At 42.7% G+C, this 20,792-nt stretch overlaps 1 protein-coding gene across 1 annotated transcript in view; it reads right to left on the bottom strand.

Moving 5' to 3' along the window:
* Positions 1–2,323: 2,323 nt before the first annotated feature.
* The window catches only part of TNFSF11 (TNF superfamily member 11), a 34,888-nt gene continuing 16,419 nt past the window's right edge, over positions 2,324–20,792 (bottom strand). The window contains exons 3-5 of the mRNA XM_050766221.1: positions 9,568–9,613; positions 9,384–9,482; positions 2,324–3,843 (exon numbers count right to left, since the gene is read on the bottom strand). Of these exons, the coding sequence (XP_050622178.1) occupies positions 3,422–3,843; positions 9,384–9,482; positions 9,568–9,613 (567 nt within the window). The 3' untranslated portion in view covers positions 2,324–3,421. The remainder of the gene's footprint in view (positions 3,844–9,383; positions 9,483–9,567; positions 9,614–20,792) is intronic.

Below are 20,792 nucleotides of genomic sequence, written 5' to 3'. Positions count from 1 at the left end.
AATCTCATTCTGTTGCCCAGGCTGGAATGCAGTGGTGCAATCTTAGCTCACTGTAATTTCCACCTCCCGGGTTCAAGCAATTCTCCTGCTTCAGCCTGCCGAGTAGCTGGGATTACAGACGCCCGCCACTACACCCAGCTAATGTTTTGTATTTTCAGTAGAGACGGGGTTTCACCATGTTGACCAGGCTGGTCTGAAACTTCTGACCTCCTGATTCACCTGCCTCGGCATCCCAAAGTGCTGGGATTATAGGCGTGAGCCACCGCGCCCGGCCTGAGGTCTTCAAAAGAGCTATCCCTTGGCTTTGCAGGCTCTCTACCATGTTAGTTCTCCAGTTTGGCTGGTGCCACCGTGTCTTACCTCACTAGGTCCTGGGGTGTTTTTTGTTTTTTGTTTTTTTCTTTCCTAGACCTTGGATTTTTAGCTCCTTTTTGAGAGACTGCACATTCAGTTACCTCTAAGTTAAAAATGGTAACGGATATTCTATATCCACTTTCAAAACTTTTTAAAACCCCTCTTCCTATCCAGTCTGATATCCTTTTCAGACTTTCTGTGACTCCCAAGATGGGTTCCATAGCCTTCTCTCTGTGCCCACAGCCCACGGTGTATGTCCACACCCTAGGGCTGACCACACACACCCTTGCTAGGCTGGCTCCCAACCAGAATGGAAACTTCTCAAGGGTAAGGAGAGTGCCATAGCATCCGCAGTGCCTGGTACAGCGCCTAGCACATAGCTGGTACTCAAGAAATAATACGGAACAAACAAATGGATGAATGTCAATCACCTTTGGAAATGACAGATTTGAAACTGTCCCTATAAACTTTATAAAATGTATCAGGGAAGCAAGGAGTGGGGAAAACAAAAATAAAGCAAGCTTGCAACACACTCAGCATCCATCACTAGGTCAGCTTGCTCTCCGACCCCTTCCTCACCGCTATTTGCCTATTGTCTTAGAATCATGTAGACTCTAAGATTATAGTTCCCTTTAAATACTCCAGAGATAACAGCTTGAACATCACAAAATGTGAAGTTTTCCCTTTGAGACATTCTTTCAGGTCCTGCATATCAGTAAAACTGCTGACGCCAGCTGGTCTGAAGAGGACCCCATGAGAAGCTCCCTCACCGAGGAATGCAGTTTCCACATCCTGATGATTTCATCCCTCTTACCCCAGCCAGTCAATGACCCCAATTTTCTAACCCCTCACCCTCCCTGATCTGCTTAAAAACCTCAGCCCAGAACTCCTCGGGGCAGATGAATCCGAGTCCCCTTCCATCCCCTTACTTGGTGCCCTGAGATCATTAAACTCTTTCTCTGCCGCAAATTCTGCTATCTCAGTGTACTTGGACTGTTACTGTGCAGTGGACACGTGAACCTGTGAGTCCCGTAACAGGATCGTATCATGAGAGCCAGGGTAGCTAATGAGGCACTCTACATAAGAAAACAGTGCCCGTGGAGAGTGGAGAAACTCTCTGATTGCTTATCAAAATTATTTTTTCCTTCAACTAAGGCTCAGCAACTGGGACATGCAACACAGAAGTCGTATTTTGTACCAACTGACCTTAGACGTACTGATGGTTTTTAAATAGTAGGTCTATTTTGGCCAATGATTGAGTTCCACCATTGTAGCTCTGCTGTGTGAATTTTACAGTTTCTTCTTTGTAACATCTGCTGTTTCTTCTCTCCTTCTATCCTGTCACAGTCATCTAAAAACATTTATCCATAAATGAAAAGTGCCTTAGATTACGGTGTAATCTAAGCCTCCCAAGCTGCTCATTTTCTTACATCTCTCCCACATAAGTAGCCAACCTGGGTCAGACAGCTTTCCTGTATAAATTTCCATGAGAACAAGAGTCCAGGACACTGTTAATTCTTCCTTACTTACCATAGTAAGGTATAAAATGTTCAGATGTTCCTCCAGGTCCGTTATTCTTTTGTGTGTGTGTGCATTTTCTTACTATTTTTAAAATTATACTTTAAGTTCTAGGGTACATGTGCACAACATGCACAGTTATTCTTTAAGACATTATGAACTTATACTAAGCACCGTATTTTTCTCACAATATCAACATCATATAAATTTTGGCTTTTTTGAGTGAAGAAGCCTCCATTTTCTATCTGGGTATATCCTTGCATACAAATTCCTTGCAAATTACTTTTCAAATTCCAAGGATCATTAATTTAATTGAATCTGCTTCTAATTTTTAATTAAATCTGCATTTCTCCCAGTAACCTTTAGAAAGAGATAGGAGCCACATTACCATATTGAAAATAATAGGATCACACAGCAAAAGAGACATGGAGGAGAAGTACAAAATCACAAGGCAGGTTTTCATATACATTTATTTTTGTACCGAAAAATTAACATTCAAAGGCAATGTTTTTATTGTACAGTATAAAATAACATTTACTAAGTTAAAATTGGATTTTTTGCTGATAAACCACTAATAACTTTTCTATTTTGAAAAAACAACAAATGTACAATTTGCAGCACTTGTAGAAAAACACCTGTTCAACAATTACATAAATACTCTTGACAGATTTCAGTAGCCCATTATGTATCCTTTTTGGCAATGTCAGCTTTCTAAAGTCAATCAGTTTCTAAATTTGAAAGGCACCTGGTGGCCAACATCCTGCTTATTATTCAAGGCATCCATTTTAATTTTTTTGCACAGGCTTGACAAGTCTGAAAAATCTATTAACTTAAAAGGAATGAAGAAATATACTGCATTTGATATTAGGAAACAACATTTTTTTTTTTTTCCCTCCTTAGCTGCAAGTTTTCCCCAGGGGATTTACAAAGTGCACCAGTTAAATATGTCTGTACATTTAAAACATTAAATATGTCAACAGCAAGACATTTTTAAATATTTTGAATCAAATACTATAGCACAAATATAATTTACAATACTTTGCAAAGAAAACATTACATCTGAAATATAACTTTAGATATTATATAAAAATACATATATTTTCTCTCCTCATTAGAAAAAGTATTTTTTGCAGGTTCCAGCATGATGTAACAATTCAAAAGAATTTACCCGTTCAGATGCTCCTTCAGTTGTGCCAGATGACACCCCCTCCATTTCAGCTGCGTAGGGGCACATGACCAGGGACTAACCCCTCCCATAGCCCACATGCAGTTTCTCATAAGGTCAATCCGTAATTGCTCCAATCTGGTTTAATTCTAGGAATTCATTACAAAATTTAAAAACCATTGTGTAACACACCATGAGTCTAACATCTCCCACTGGCTGTAAATATGCGTGTTCTCTACAAGGTCAAGAGCATGGATACGGAGTCTTGAACCGCTGGGGCCATGCCTCTTAGTAGTCTCACACACCTATATACATCTTTCTTGGCTTGTTTAAAAAAATGTTTCCGAACATCCAGGAAATACATAACACTCCAAAAACTGGGGCTCAATCTATATCGCGAACTTTAAAAGCCCCAAAGTACGTTGCATCCTGATCCGGATCCAGTAGGGAGGGGTTGGAGACCTCGACGCTGATTTCCTCCCCAGACCGTAACTTAAAAAATCCACCAACGTTTATAGAATAAAAATGGAATTCAGAATTCCCTGACCAATATTTGGTGCTTCCTCCTTTCATCAGGGTATGAGAACTTGGGATTTTGATGCTGGTTTTAGTGACGTACACCATTAGCTGAAGATACTCTGTAGCTAGGTCTCCCGAAGTTTCATGATGTCGAAAGCAAATGTTGGCATACAGGTAATAAAAGCCATCCTGATTAACTATTAGTTTTCCATTGCTAAAAGTCATGTTGGAGATCTTGGCCCAACCCCGATCATGGTACCAAGAGGACAGACTCACTTTATGGGAACCTGTGGAGAAGAGAGGCATATGATTTAAAAGTCAGTCCTTAAAAGAGAAGGACGTCTTCACAATTCTATGAGGTTAGGGAGAAAAAATAGCATAGCAGTCATTATTCCAAAGGGAGAATAACTTCTTGGGATTTCCCTTCTAGAAGGGGGGAATACATTCAGATGTACTTGGTGCTTCTATTAGGCATGGTAGAGGGTACGAAAACGAAAACCCATTTTTCCTGCCCTCAAGGCGCCTATAGTGCACCGGGGTAAGTACGATATGTGTTCACAACAGAAGTAAGGCATAAGTACCAATAGGTAAGGTTCAGTAACTCCTATGGGAGCTCAAAGGAGGGAGAGACAAGAACAACTTTCCACCCAGAAGGGTAAAGAATGCCTTTGTGGAGTTGCTGCTAAGTCTGAGAACTTAAGAGAAATGGGATTCAGCCACACAGACGAGAGCAGAAAGGTCATTCCAGGTTGAAGGGAGAGATTCGCCAAAGGCAACTGAGACAGGAAAGCAAGAAACTAGGATAGGAAGACAATTTCCATATGTCACAAGTCTCAACCTTCTCTTCTAATTCATGAAGAGGGAAAGTAGGAGATGAAAAACTGGGTCACAGTAACTTTGGCTGAAAGGTCAGACATCTAAACTCAATTCTCCTAATCTATTTTCTTCACCTCCAGTAGCCCAAATGTCTCCCTCCTTGGCTTGCATAACTAAAAAGCTAACCCCAGAGAAGCTCAAAAAGAACATATTCTTAGCATTGCACTCCCTAGCTTAACAACTTCACACAATCCTTCTGACCAAAGGTCTGTAAAGCTTCTCCTGACTGACCAGAATTCTCATTTAGCCCTACTCACCCCTCAAATGAGGTGGCACCTGGTCCTCTTGCTACAGCTTCTGTGCAGTAAAACATTTCTAAAGAACCTTCTAAACCAGCAGTGTATCCAGTGCTTTTCATATTTCGGGTCCTTGGTGTATTTTCCTTGGTGTATTTCCTGGGTCATTAAAAATTGGCAATACCTCTATGGTAAACCCAATTAATCAAACATTTGTATTGATGTGGACAGTATTATTCAACTGGAAAAGCTGGTAACTAATAGTGGGAAAGTTGTAATACTGTGGAAAGAACAAAAATACATTTTTGCTCCAGAGGATTTTGTAAATACTTATACTAAACTAAGGTGGTCAACAGTTTGAAATCAGCAAAACAAAACAGAGTTGAGTCTCAGACTGGAGTTGAAAGAGTTCCTGCAGCCACGAGAAGTTCATCACTGCCTGTCACACCCACCCACAACTTAGTACCTGAGATGCTGAGGGAGATAAATCAGCCCCCAGAGATGAAGACTTACAGTGGATTCCAGAGATCCATCAAAACTGACAACTCTCTGGTTAGAGTGAATCCTTACGAGAGCCTCATAGAGAAAAAGAAACACATGGCTGGGCACGGTGGCTCACGCCTGTAATCCCAGCGCTTCGGGAGGCCGAGGCAGGTGGATCACGAGGTCAGGAGTTCAAGACCAGCCTGGTCAACATGGTGAAACCCCATCTCTACTAAAAATACAAAAAATTAGCTGGGTGTGGTGGCGGGCATCTGTAATCCCAGCTACTAGGGAGGCTGAGGCAAGAGAATTACTTGAATCCAGGAGGTAGAGGTTGCAGTGAGCCAAGATCGCACTACGGCACTCCAGCCTGGGAGACAGAGCAAGACACTGTCTCAAAAAACAAACAAACAAACAAAACAAATGAAAAAAAGGAAACACACACTAGTTACATTCCCAGCCTAGTCTGGTTTGGGGGACCTTGAACATCTACATCCTTCTCTAGATACCCACAAGTTAGAGAATGTTCTACTATTTTATCTCTAAAGAACTGGGAGCCTGGGATGTGATCTGGGAGCCTCAAAACTAGGCTGCAGGAACCAAATAGGTAGTTCTTTCAACACTTGGGAGAAAAATTGCAGCAAGGGCCATCCGATGGTGGGGCAACCCATCATGAGAAGACCAAGAATTCAATGGTTCCAATCTGTCTGTCCAGAAACACGGTATTTCCTGAACTCCACAACCTATCTGGAGCGGGGTCATCACAGGCCCTCTTGCCTCCTGGGCTCACCACAATAGACACACTTCTTTTTCATTGGAGGTCTTATTTCAGGTCATCCCAGATTAAAGCACCCCAGATACAAATACCATCATCTGGTCCCAAGTGAGTGAGCATGATCATCACGCCCCTCATGAACACTAGTAAAAGCAATTCCTTGAATCCATTGACAAAACCCATGAAATTCAAGATGCTTCCCATCTCAAGTTATCCCATGCTGCCCTCATTCTTATCCCACTCTTGTAGTCAATTCATTGTTCAATCAGTGATTTTTTCTTGTAGTTATCTCTTAACAGAAGAGAAGTCTACCCTCTCAATGGGTTGAATCAGCTAGCGTTAGAGCAAGACATGGCCTAGGAAGGCAAGGAAAGAATATGAAATAGAGAGGCGGGAGAAGACAGGAACCTTGACCGATTACCACTCCCATTGTTAGGTAAGTCATGTGGAAGAAGTGCCCTTATTTCCCACTAAACATCTCTCTATTTTTGTGCACCGACTTACTCATACATTCACTGGTTCATGCTTTTGATCAGTCACACAATATGTATGTGGTGCTTTCTAGGGACAGTCACTCCGTCCGTAATTAAGAATTATATCAACCAACTGTACCCTAATGACACTTACCACTAATAGTAGAGAAAATAGAAAATAAGCATATAAAAATGCATTTTCACTTCTGCATGCTGCCTAGCACATGGCTGACATTCAGTTATATGCAACTGCCAAGTGAAAGCTGCAGGAATTCATGGCAAGCAGGAGAGTTCAGCTCAGGAAGGGGACAGAGAAGCCAGAGGACAGTGGGGCCTTGGGCCAGACTTGGATGGGCTGAGAAAAGGGAGGGTATTGTCAGTGAGGGAAACTGAGCAAAGAATGGAATATGCACGGCACGTATGGGTGAAAAGGACCAGAGCCAGTCAGTGTGAAGAGAGGACTCAGAAACAGACAACGCCAGGAAAACACATGAGAAAAGTAGGCGGTGATCACATGGCGGGCCTTGCATGGAAACCTGGATTTTCATGACTGAGGCACACCGACAACCTCTGACTCCAGCCTGCCAGCTTTCCCAGCCTCCCCTGCCCTACACTTCAGACCCTCCTGCTAAGTGCTGCAGGAGAGGTCTCTGCAAATATTTAGCCTGAGTATCCTCCTAAAGAAAGCCATGTATTCTGACCTCATGAACTACTTCCCAACGCATTTTCATCTAAGACATTTTGAAAATGCAAGTGGTATCAGTCCATATAAGGCAGAGCAGATTCTGATTTTACTTGTGTAAATAAGTATAAAACAGAGCCCCAAAATGAACATGCAAATTTAAAGCCACTTCCTCTGAAACCTCCAGTACTGGCCAAAACTGGGTAATAAATGGACTCAAGGAATTGTGGGTCCAGCCAGAGCCACAGATTCTATTTTCTTAAACAGAAGTATACACTAACTCATTTCACTCAGTCACAAACTCAGTAACTGTCAGAAAATAACCAGGAGTTTTGCCTTGTGTTTTTGGCAACGATTTGATGCTAGGTGCCTGCAGAGAGAGTTTGATAACTAAAACACGCTTGCTATTGCCAAACAGACTTTGGCACACAGTCTAATGCAATATTTATCATATGCCATTTAAAGGGAACTGAAAAGATACAAGATAATACATTAATAGCACACACAGCTGATGCATTCGTATTAATCGGATTGCCTTTGCTAACATGCAAAATAGTTTTCCACTCAGAGAAATTAATACATATGCATCCATATTTATTTGATTGCCTTTGCTAACATGCAAAACAGTTTTCCACTCGGAGAAAATTAGTGTAACTCCATCACAAGACATGCATAGACACACAGAGAGAAAACACTGTTTATGAAACAAGTGTCTGGGACAGGAGAGGTCATTTGGAAAATCCTCTAAAAGCCAAAGAATTGGTTTCTCCCTGTCTGTGTCTTTGGTCAGGAAAAATCCCTCCCTTATCCATGCCGTAATAAAGTTTTCCAAATAATTCAGCAAAACTTGAACTTTCTTTCTTTAACTCCAAGAAAAACTTGCCTTAAATTATTTGCAGGAAAAAGATGGAATATGTATAATTACTTAATTAAACTCAAAAATAACAAGTCACACTCACAAGTGCTTACTTGGCTGTTCGTCCACACAAGAATGTTAGGACTCTACCTCATTTCATCTTCATAGCTACCCCTCGAAGCAGATGCTATCATCATCCCCATTTCAGACGTGATGAAGCTGAAGCGTAAGTGATTCCAAAAAATTGTACAAGGTCACAGAGCCAGTACAATGGAGCCTCAAACCCAGGCAGTCAGATTTTAGCACCCCTGTTATTAGACGTTACATGAATCTACTTCTCACAGGAAAAGAGAAACATAAGGGCTTTGAATTCTTTCCCTCTGGCCAAGCCAACTGACCACAAATACCTTGTGGCCTGCTTATGTGATAATAGAAAGCATGGAAAGCACGGACTTAGCAATCCACGGGACGGGAATTCAACTTCTAATCCTACCATCATCATGAACTGGGAACAAATGACAAGCTATGTATCATTCAGTTTCCCTGTCTGCAAAATCTGCGTGATAATCCCTACCTTGCAGGATTGCAGTAAGGACGAGAGGTAACGAGGAAGGGAAAATGCCTGATTGACAGGTGGAAGAGTTCATCGGGTAGTCACAGACTCAGCCATCTCCTGCAGAGTGCCAGCGAGGACATTTCAAGATCTCCCTTTAAGATCTTCAAGTGTTCCATTAGTGGCATGATGATAACAAGAATGTTCAATCGTCACTCTATCATAACGTTCTTTGTTATATTTTTGATAGCTATCTAGCCCATGGCGAAGTAACCAGTGGGGGTTGTGTGATGGAATAACTGGTGTATTAGGGTAGCTGTAGGCAGAGAGCTCCAGGTTTCCTCATTTTCAAGATAATCAGGTCTCTAGTCCATTGAGCTAAACATTTACTCAGAGAAAATGATAAGCTCTTGGAGAAGGGGGAGGAGATCTCATTTTCTAGAGGGTTACTGTCTCTTAAGGAACTTAACAGGGATCTAAAGTGTCCTCCCTGGACGTCTGCAGGAGATAGCTGAGTATGTGACTACCTGATGAATTCATTCACCTCTGAGGTCAGCAGCAGGGCTGTGTCAACTTTAGCTTGGGAAAGTACAGATGAGCATTAACAAAGGATGGTCCTTCCAGGTTACAGGCTCTCAGCTGACAGACACTTAAAATAAGCATCCATTCTGATGATCTGAAAATGAATGGGGTGATGATGTCCATTCTGACATTTTTGAGAATCACGGTTTCCGGGATGTGAGTCATCACCTGAGGATGACTGGTCTTTCCTTTGGCTTTGAAGTAAGGGCTCTCAAAAATTCAGTGACAGACTAAAAACAGGTTTCAGTATTGAAATGGGCTGATAAATGACTCTTAAAATATTTTTCAGGCTGGATGCAAATGGAGCTTACCAGTTGGGATGTCGGTGGCATTAATAGTGAGATGAGCAAAAGGCTGAGCTTCAAGCTTGCTCCTCTTGGCCAGATCTAACCATGAACCATCCACCATCGCTGGAGATGAGAGAAACCGTATTATTATAGCCGAAAGAGTAGTGACCCTGTGGCATTTCATACATACATATGGATCCATGCTTACCTTTCTCCGCTCTGATGTGCTGTGATCCAACGATATGTTGTAATTCCTGAAATAAAAAGGAAAAGTAATTTTATTTGTAAAATCATTCTTTCTGTAAAGCAATAAGAATTCAGGGCTGTTATATATGCAACAAATTCACCCTCTTTTCCTTCCAAAGGTGCCATAATAGCATTGGCAGTGAAATTCCTATGTGTACCAGGTGGCTATCAACGGCAGTTCACCCCAAAGAATTGGTGTTGACATGTTTGAGACCATACCCAACTTCAAACAAAATACTTTGGGCAGTAAGAGGAAATAAAAGATGATGTAGATTATAAACCATTGCATAATTAAACATAATTAAAAATCTGCAGCAGGTACACAAATGGAGATGAAGTTAACTAAGAAAATAACAATTACACAGAATATATGACCCTCTTAAATCTTCTGGAAGGCTCTTTTTATGTCTATTTCATTAGTGAATTTCTGTTATAATACTGAAGCTCAGCCCACAGGAAAGAGAAGGATGCTTAGCTCCCAGTGGTTAATTTTTTACTTTAAAGTTACAGTGTACTTAAAGCACTATATGGAAGTCTAAGAGCCTTTAGAGTACCAATAATTAACTTAAAATATTGCCACAAATAGAGGGTTAGAAGCACAAGCCAGAAAAAAGAAAAAACATAAAGAGTACAGGTAATTGCATATCTCAATTTGAATCCTGAGAATAAAAGATGAAATAGGTAACCACATAACCACCTGTATCGAGCCATTAGCTGACATTAAAATGTCACATCTTAGGGCAAGAGTAAGGTAGAGGGGATGAAAGCTCAGGCTTTCGCCTTGGTTCAAGTCCCTGCATAAACAGAGGATATTAACAGCACCCCATCACAGGGTGCTTGTGAAGACTAAAGGAGATAATGTGTGTAGGCACTTAGCATAGTGCCTGGTAAATTTAGATGTCTATTATATATCTATCATCCCAGCACTTTGGGAGACTGGGATGGGCAGACCACTTGAGGTCAGGAGTTCAAGATCAGCTGGGCCAACATGGTGGAACCCCGTCTCTACTAAAAATACAAAAATTAGCCAGGTGTGATAGTGGGTGCCTATAATCCCAGCTACTCAGGAGGCTGAGGCAGGGGAATTGCTTGAACCGGGAGGTGGGGCGGGGGGAGGTTGTAGTGAGCTGAAAGCGCACCACTGTAATCCAGCCTAGGTGACAGAGTGAGACTCCATCTCAAAACAAAAACAAAAAACAAAAGAGATATCTATTATATGGATACTGAAAAAAAAAAAAAAAAAAAAAACACTCCAGAGAGATTCCTAATTTCCCCTATTACTGGAATAACTATTCAGGCTAACCATTCTCCCCACGATGTTTGAAAGACAGGCCACGCAGCTTAAGTTCTTTAACTGTCTAGAGAGGAGTGCTTTGAGATAGAGGATGGATAGACAGACAGACAGATAGATAGATAGATAGATAGATAGATAGATAGATAGATAGAGGCAATAACATAATTTCAATTGTTATTAGCTGGAAGGATTCTGGAGATAAGATAACATTTATTCTTCTTTCTGCTTCCAAACGTCTGAGAGAGAGACAAGAATCTACATTGTTTTTAATGACCATCGGAGGAGACAGCACAGCTGTCTTCACTGATCTGTTCTGAAGTTCTAAAGTCACAGTGTGGCTGACACTTCAAAAGAAACCCTAGGACTCACCCAAAGCCACCTTCTGCTTTTGCTTAGACCCAGGCACTGCACTGCACAGCTCTGGGAGCGCCGTGTGTAGGGCGGGTATTTAGGCACACGGTGGCCCCTTTTGGGTTGAGTGGCCCTTACCAGGCCTCGTTTTCTTCCCCACTCATGTCGACCTCCAGTTTTCCAAGATTTCCTCAAGACCTCAATGGTGCCCAATTTCTAGAATTTCCTGGTTTTGTCTCCCCTGCCTTCACGACAGACTTATACATAGTGTGTCTTTTTTTTTTTTCTTTCTTTCTGCAGGTTTTTATTTTCTCCCTTAAGGCTATAGGAAAATCTCATTAGTAAGCTGCTCATGGTGCTCTACTACCTGCTGCAAATGTGAGTATAATTGTGCTGTCTTTCTCCCATCCGCAGTTTCCCAGCCATTGGGCCCCTTATCCTTCCAACGCTGCCACTTGTTTAGTGGCTTCCGGGCATTTTCTTGTTGCAGCAGGTGCAAGTGCAATGGAAGCGTCGAAGTGTGTGGAGGGATCTGACGTGCAACAGGGACGTGCCTTAATAGCGGTTTCTTCTTTCTACCCAGCTCTTGTCACGCAGGTGGATGGGTGGCCTTAGGGAATAGACCTTCCTCTGCTCATCTCTTCTTCACTTTGGTGCCAGCAGAGCTGGATATACAGCGTATCTTTAAACATTGTGTATATCTTTATATGGTTATATATACACAATATATCTTTACTCGATTACTGGCTCTTACAGATTGGAAGAGGAACCTTGGTGACAGAGTAATTCTGAGATTTAACGCTACCCCTCATTTTCCCTCTAGCTCTGATCTGCCTTTCCATCAGAGGAGAGACAGGGAAGGGGAGAAGGAAGCAGAACTAAGTCTGGCATATATCTACAAATACCTGTTCTGTGATTTTTCTATACAAACACACCTATAATCAAGAAAGCCAGGCAAGGCATGATGGCTCATGCCTGTAATCCTACTACTTTGAGAGGTCGAGGTGTGAGGATCGCTTGAGCCTAGGAGTTTGCAACCAGCCTGGGCAACATATGGAGACCCCCTCTCTATAAAAATCAATTTTTAGAAATTAGCTGGGTGTGGCGACATGCACCTGTGCTCCTCAGGGGGCTGAGGCAGGAGGATTGCTTGAGCCCAGGAGGTAGAGGCTGAAGCGAACTGTGATGTGCCACTGCACTCCAGCCTGGGTGACAGAGCAACACCCAGTCTAAAAAAAAAAAAAAAAAAAAAAAAAGAAAAGAAAAGAAAGAAAAAGAAAAACAGGAAAAGCGTCTTTGTCCTAGCTCAGTGGTCCTCAAACTTGAGCACGTATGCATTGCACCACCACCTCCTGGAGGGCATGTTAAAACAGGCTGCTGGGACCAGCCCGAGTTTGTGATCCAGTAGATTTGGGGTGGGGCCTGAGAATTTGCATTCAGCACCAGTGAGCTGACATTGCTGGCCTGGGGCCTCATCTAAGAATGACAATCCCTTTCACATCCTAAAAGAGCCACAGAGGCACAGACTGGAGATTTTCTGGAAGCTTGAGACCCAGGCCAAAGCAGCAGCAGATTCAAGCCACAGATTCAAGGGACAGGGAAAGTTTGTCCTCTTCTACCCGGGAATGAACTTTTCTTTCCCATTTAATCAGAAACTTCTAGGTCAGAGTTGCTACAGATCCATTTTGTTTCAAGAAAATTCAGTAACCAGCAGCACCTCTCAGATGCACTTTCAATATCTGCTTTAAAAAAAAAAAAAAGAAAAGAAAAGAAAAGAAAAAAAGGCTTCATGATCCAGGATGAATTAAAACTCTAGCTAGAGACCCATGAGGTAATGATGCTCTCATTTTATATCTTTTGGGTGTCGAAGGATTGCAATTCCCCTCAGAAACCTTATAGGTAAGCTTCAGAGTCAAAAAGAGAGCACATGACGTGTCTATAACCTCAAGGTACAAAGAAAGTATTCCCAGTGTCTGTATCTGCACCCCAGCTTTTTGAGCTCTAAAACCATTGTTATTTATGTGCACATATGTCAATCATAAAAAATAACATTCTTCTAAGACTACTTTTAGGCTGTCTTCTGGCCTTGAGATTGTAACCGAAGTTTTGTAGGTAGTACTTGATGCATTCCAGAAACACCTAGGCAGTTTAGAAGATACCCATACCCTGACCCCAACCTCAGCCAGGAAAACGAACCCAATTAGTCTGACAGTGACTTGGTAGTTTTTTAAAGATGCTCCCAGATGATACTAAGATGTAGCAGGTGCTGAGAAACGTTGTCACTAATTAAGTGTTCCCATGAATAGTTGTTTGGTGACATCTCAGTTAAGGGTTTACTGTAGTCTCACGACTTGCATATATATTCCACATATTGAAAATTTAATAACCTCTTACATTTGTAGACAGCAAAGTATTTTCCTTGTTACCATATTTTATTTTTATTAGAATCAGAGGCTGGAAAACCATAACTACTACTAACCTCACTTTTCAGACTAAGAAATAGAGGCAGAGAGACAATAAGGCTTCACCTAATAAAGCTGAGACTTGACTTTGGTCTCTGGATCTATACACCCATATCCTTTTACAAGGTATCATCATAAAACACACTCATGAAAGCTGGGACAAAATACCACTAGTCTGCCCAGGAATCCTTAGCGCGATTCCCTCCCTGAAGCAGTAACTCTGAAAAGGTGGCTCACCTTGACTGGCATCGGGGGATCCTGGGATCTGACAAAAAGGAGCCGGGACATCAGAAAACATGATCTCAGAATTTCCAGGGGCTTCAGAAAACAACTGGCTCAGAACCGGCCAACCCAGGTTTATGGCTGATGAACCCCCAAGACTAAGACGTGCAGGACGTGGATAAGGGACATTGCATCTCCAAACATGACCCTCTCGAGTCCACTCCACAGAGCAGGAGCCATTCCGTGTTGCCATCTTCTCAAAGATCAGAGACTTTGCTACACACATGCCAAGCACAGACCTTTTGATGGCCCCCTAATATTTTTCATTTTCAGGATTATAGGAGTCCTTCTTAAGAACCCAAAACTTCACCCCAGTTGACAATCCCATTTATTTTCTAAGCTTTGCATTTACATTTCTTTTCATCCACATTAGTCCTCTACATCTGTCAGATTAATTAGAGTGTTTTAAAATTTCTATAGTTCTTTATTCCAAAATCTTATCATTCAGACGGCACTGCCGGTTTCTTTGAATTCAGAAAGTTCTGATAATCTAATTTTGGGAAAACACTACAAAAGAACATCCCGACTCCTTTCTTCTGAACAAATTATTCACATGAAAGAGATCTTTTAAAAAATGTATGTATGTTTTATCTTATTTTAAGCCAGCTGTAAATTAACAAAAACCAGTTAGTTAACACTCTGAATAAACATCCAACACAACCACATGTTACCCACGCCATCAGAATGCCTGTAGATTTGTGTAGAGAAGTGCAGGTAACTTCAGCAACAAACAGCCTGGAGCAGAAGCCAGAAACAGTTCCCAGGCTGAGGAAGCTGGGCAAAGGGCACCCTAAGTTCTTCTCTTGGCTAATGAGCACCATGTCCAGCTCCCCAGGAGGATTTGTGATCTACCTTCTCAGGATACAGCATATTCATCATCTGTTACATGCAAAGGGCAGAAAGAATTGCCCCGTGGTTTCTATAAGCAACCATGACAATTAGGATCATTACTTACAATAAGTTACCAAGAAAATTCACAGGAATGAATAAACTTATTCATGGTCACCCTGTAACAAGTAGGCCTTGCAACGAATTTATGCATTTTTAGATAAGAGCAATTTTAAACAAGTGAATTATGATAGCTTTACTTAACCCTTCAAAACAAGACAAAAAAAACAAAAAACAAAAAAAAAAACTACCAGAGAGAGCAACCAAAGAAATCTCTGCCCATTCAAGGATAAAAGAAACCTTCTGACATACTGCCACCTAGTGGACATTGTCCCACATTGACAAGCCTGGGACATCGCCGCAGTCAGTCTTTGCAGATTTGAAACTCCAATGTCTAAAAACAATAGAGATGAGGACATTTCACAATATTTTTTTAAAATCTTCTCATTGTGGTATTTTTCTATTTAGACTGCATTAACTTTTCATCTTTGCTGTCAGAGTACATTTAAACAGACAGGAAAACAACCAATGTGATTTTTTTTTAAATTTCAACTTTTATTTGACTCATAAAAAAATGCTGGGATTACACAATTTCTTCTCCAGGAAACAAAGTACACAAAAGATCAATGTGATTGTGTAACTGTGGTCTCTAGTACTGCCTCTCCTGAACTCAGCATCCAAGAAGTGCAATTCTCAGGAGCCTGGCTGTGCAGACTTTGTCTCTGGTCCATTGAGATCAGCTTCCTTCAGATCTTTTAAACATCTTTTCAAACGTTTTAGGATATTTGCCAAACTTAAGGAGGAGGGAGATATCTCAGAGCTGGCTCAATCTCAACAAACTAGGGCCACTTAGGAGAGATGGTACTGTGTAAGAATAAATATAAACACGAGTATTTTCAACTCCTTTAAGTAGTTATGGGAATTTTGCTCCAGGCAATTTAAACATTCACAGCAAAGGATGTGCCTGCCCCTCTTTGTAAATTCAGCTGAATAACTGCCCTAAACAAGACTTTGATAACATTCCAATTCAGGAGAGAATGTTATTAAATTGTTTTTAAGATTGTTTGACTACAGTTTGGTTTTTTTTGTTTTTTTTTTTTCCAACTTACAAAATAATATAAATAGGCCTGGAGGAGGGGCTCACACCTGTAATCCGAGCACTTTGGGAGGCCAAGGCAGAAGGATCAACCTCAGGCCAGGAGTTTGAGACCAGCCTGGCCAATACAGCAAAGCCTCATCTCTACTAAAAATATTTTTTAAATTAGCTGGGCATGGTGGCAGGCGCCAGTAATCCCTGCTACTCAGGAGGCTGAGGCTTGAGATCGCTTGAGCCCAGGAGGCAGAGGTTGCAGTGAGCTGAGATCACACTGCTGCACTCCAGCCTGGGCAATAGAGTGAGACTCCATCTCAAAAATAATAATAATAATAATATAAATAGATTTCAGCTCCAACTGAGAACATTCTCAGCTGCAAAGATATTCTGAAAAGGTCAATGACGTTGCTGGAGTCTGAGCTTATCAGACTGAAAATCTCACCTGTGCGTTGTGATGTGAATTGTGTGATCCATGTGGTACCTGTCAATCAGAGCATAGAAGAAGGAATTTGTACAGCCAGATGCTTTGGAAATCACTGGCACCAGCTCATAGCTGGGGTCTCAGGTGGCTGCCTCCCTCTGCAATACCAGCAGCAGCTGCAGAGGCATCTGGCTGGTTGAACAAGGATTTAACACCCCGTTTGCCAGATATAATACAGGGTTCATACACTTGTTAACATATGTAATGCATTCATTTTAACATCTTAATGATACCCTTCATGTAATTCTTCTCCAACCTAGTTACAAGAATAGTGCATTCATCAGCCGAGTTAGCACATGAATGCCACACATGGGTTATTTCTGAAAATGAATAGCCAGTTTCCAATTCCTGCAGAGAAGTCCTGCAGATTTCCACCTTGTAAAGAGCTAGGAAATCCATTCCCTCCTCTCCAACCTGGGTACCACCGCCTTCCTTCAAGTTTTCATCACCTCTCATTAGGACTACCATAATAGCTTCCTACCCCCTCTTCCTGTCTCCTGCCCTCCTCAAGCTGATCCACTGCGGTTAGAGAGTGCATCCTAAAGGATACATCCCTTCTTAAAATCCTCCAGGGGCTGCTTCTAGACTTCAGGTACAAGTCCACGTTCCTTACCAGGGCTTAGAAGGCCCTGCATAACTAGGCCTGTGTAATATTGTAATATAATAAGAAATACGCAATTTGTCTTCATCCCAGGTTCCTGGCACAGAGGTCCTGAAGCCTTTGGAATTTCCTGCATGACAGGTGTCATAGAAGCATCCTTTGTTATTCATAATCAGCCCCTTCCAACCTTACCTTAGTTTATGCTAATGATGTGACCCTTGGAGAATGGGTTCTGATTTCCAGAGGGACCAGTCATGTGATCAGAAGATCGGACCTTTCAGTCCTAGCCTGTATTAGTCTGTTTTCACACTGCTATAAAGAACTGGCCGAGACTGGGTAATTTATAAGGGAACGAGGTTTAATTGACTCACAGTTCCGCATGGCTGGGGAAGCCTCAGGAAACCTACAGTCATGGTGGAAGGCAAAGGAGAAGCAGACAAAGGAGAAGCAGATACCTTCATCACAGGGTGGCAGGACAGAGTGAGTGCAAGCAGGGGAAATGCCAGATGCTTAGAAAGCCATTAGATCTCATGAGACTCACTACCATGAGAACAGCATGGGGAAACCACCCCCCGTGATCCAATTACCTCTACCTGGTCCTGCCCTTGACACGTGGGGATTATAGGAATTACAATTTGAGGTAAGATGTGGGTGGACACACAGAGCCAAATCATATCACACCCTTTGACTTCCTGACCTCCCGGTTGACGTTAACCACCAATGGCCAATGATTCAATAAATTATGTCTATGTAACGAAGCCTCTATAAAACCTCTCAACAATGGGCTTCAGCCAGGGTACCACTGCCTTCCTAGCAGGTGAACATGTCCAGGTGTTGAAGGAGTGGCATGCCCTGAGAGGCGTGGATGCTCCATGACCCTCCCCATCCCCATACCTGGCCCTAAGCATCTCTTCCATTGGGTGGATCCTGATGGTATCCTTTATAATAACCCAGTCATAGTAAGTCAGGTGCTTTCCTGAGTTCTGTCAGCCATTCACGAATACTACCAAACCTGAGTAGGAGGTCATGGGAACCTCCAATTTGTAGCTGGCTGGTCCGAAATACAGGCAACAACCTGGCACTTGTGACTGGCATCTGAAGTGGGGCAGTCTTGTGGGGCTGAGGCTTTAACCTGCTGGGGCTGTGTTACCTCCCAAGAGTTAGTGTCATCATTGAATTGCAGAACGCCCAGTTAGTGTCTGAAGAGTTGGAGAACTGCTTCGTGTGAGGGCAAACTCCACAGAGTTGGTGTCAGACGGGTTATGAGAGTGTAGAGAAAAACATTAATTTTTCACTTAGTCTGGTTACCACTGCCAAACCCCCTACTATTCCTCCCCTATATCCCCAAACCTCACCACCTGGAAGGGTGCTCTGGGATGCCATAGGTTCCAGCTACATGAAATTACTGTTAGTTCCACCTGCAAGAACCCCACCCTCCTGTACATGCAGACTTTTGCACACGCTGCTCCCTTGGAAAGATGCCTTAGCCAGTGTTTCATCAATATCTCATCCTTAATTGCAAAGCTCTTATCTCCATGGCATTCTTGGCTAACAAGGCACAGAAAGAGTAGCCGCCAGGTGTTGTGCAATAGCTAATGAGATAGGCTTTAGTATCGCTGCCTCAGCCTCTTGCTTTCCTCCCTCCCCTAAAGCTCACACTGACCTTGTAATCCACAGGATCTGGGGGAACACGTATATGCACCTGGATGGAGCTGGTGACCACAGGTTCCTTATGAAGAGTCCATAGTGCAAAAACACCCAAAGCAAGGAACTTTAAGAGCAGGATTCATTGAGTTCTCTGTTGCCTAAATACATGTTATAAAAGATCATGGTTGGTTGCCCTTCTCAGTCTAGGTTCCTTAGAGCAGAGCCCTATATGACACCAGGAAGGGAGAGGACAGGAGCACTGCGGGAGGTGAGAGCACAGGTCCTCACCCTCCCCGGAGACAGGGGGAAAATCATGAGGTGGACGAGGGGTCCAGTGGCCCAGCAGGCAGACAGGAGGAGAGAAGGCAGGTAGGGTATAAACCCCACTCATCCTGAAGGTAAAAGCCATCCTCATCTTAAATTTGTAACTTCACATTCTGACCCCTATAATTCTTTATTTTTAATATAAAAAGTACTGACTAATCAAATTCTCCCAAAGCCAAAGTCTTCTCAGCATGAATTCTACACACTCCGCACCACCACTACCACTGCACTCAGCCTCCTAATGCTCCAGCTCCTACTGAATCACCGGCCACCATCCCATGTCCATCTATGAAAATCCTCAGTGAAACACTTTACCAATATGTGAGTTGGCCTCCTCCCCAAACCCTACATACAGTCACTGGTGGATCATTTCTTCCAAAAGGAGTCTGCTAACTGGAAGAGACACGTTTTTGCAAACAGCTCATGTCCTCTACCTACCAAAGGGCTAAAGAATAGTGTGTCCGTGTTTTCATAAAGCAGACGGATGCTTTTCCTGGGAGTGCGATGGGTATGCTGGGAATAGAAAATTAGTTTTTATTGTTTAACCTTCATGGTTTAAATGAGGAAGCTTCTGCTACAGCTAAAGGTCCCCTTGGGTTTTCATAAAGTAGTCTTATGACAGCAATATTAGTCTCCATAAAGAGTCCAATTTTCAAATGTCTTACACTATACTATTGTTTAAAAAGTGTCATCTAAAAGTTTGGCAGAGTAACTGCAGTGTGGCATCTTGGACTAATTGTGCTATTTACCATGTCTCTGTTTTCCTCTGCCATTTGAAAAATAATGCCACCCTACCTTGGCAGTGCTTTCTACGTTGATAAAGCCTCATCTCTTCTGGGAAAGACTTTGCTCTCACAGACTTCTCTCTAAGAATGAGACGCAAAGGGGGTCAGAGGTACCAGGCCAGCTGCTTTAGATCCATGAGGCCAAGAAGCAAAGTGCCAAGGCTGCCAGTGAAGATGCACCCCCAACCCCAAGGTCCCTCACGTGTTCACGCTCCAAAGAGGAAAAGCGCTCTCCTCTCCAAGAAGCAGGAAAACACTGAGCTTGCGAGTGACCTCCAGCCCCTTAAGAATCCTGTGGATTGATCACATGGCTGGCTAGCTTCTGGCAATATTAAATAACTCGCCACCTGAGCACTCCAAGTGCACAGAGCGCACAGGTCACTTGCATGTTCATTAAACTTGTTCTTTAAACTTTCATTGAGCACCAACTATGTGCTTGCCACTGGGGCTGGAAATATAGAAAGGAAACATCACACAGACCCTGTCCTTGGGAAGCTCACATTCAAGTGAACCAGCCCACCCCAGGTCCGTGTGGTTACTGCTGTTACTAGAAGCCCTGTGTGTGTCCAGGAGGGCCACCTAACCCCACAGGTGGGTGGGCGGGCATCCGTGGGCTCCTTCTCCAGGAAGTAATGCCTGAGTTGGATTTTAACAGACAATTACAAAACCGACTACACAAAGAAGGGCATGAAATGGCATACAAAGGACTATGCGCAAAGGCTCATCATTCATTTATTCATCCATTCAACAAAGTTTACTGATGGAGGCTAAGAGTCAGGCGTCCTGTGGGTTTCTGAGGACACTGTTCGCATGACAGACATGCCCTCTGCCCTCTCTGCACTTGCTGATTACAGCAGAGAGGCGGAGAGGTGAAAGGGTACGGCTAGGTCAGGAGAATTCAGCACCATAGTGTGGTGAGACTGTGGAGTACAAGTTGCGATGGAGGGGATGACATGGAGCACTCAAGGTAACAAGCCTG

This window comes from Macaca thibetana, chromosome 17 (assembly GCF_024542745.1).
Source record: "Macaca thibetana thibetana isolate TM-01 chromosome 17, ASM2454274v1, whole genome shotgun sequence".
In the NCBI taxonomy this organism is placed as follows: domain Eukaryota; kingdom Metazoa; phylum Chordata; class Mammalia; order Primates; family Cercopithecidae; genus Macaca; species Macaca thibetana.
This window is presented reverse-complemented; position numbering and strand designations above follow the sequence as displayed.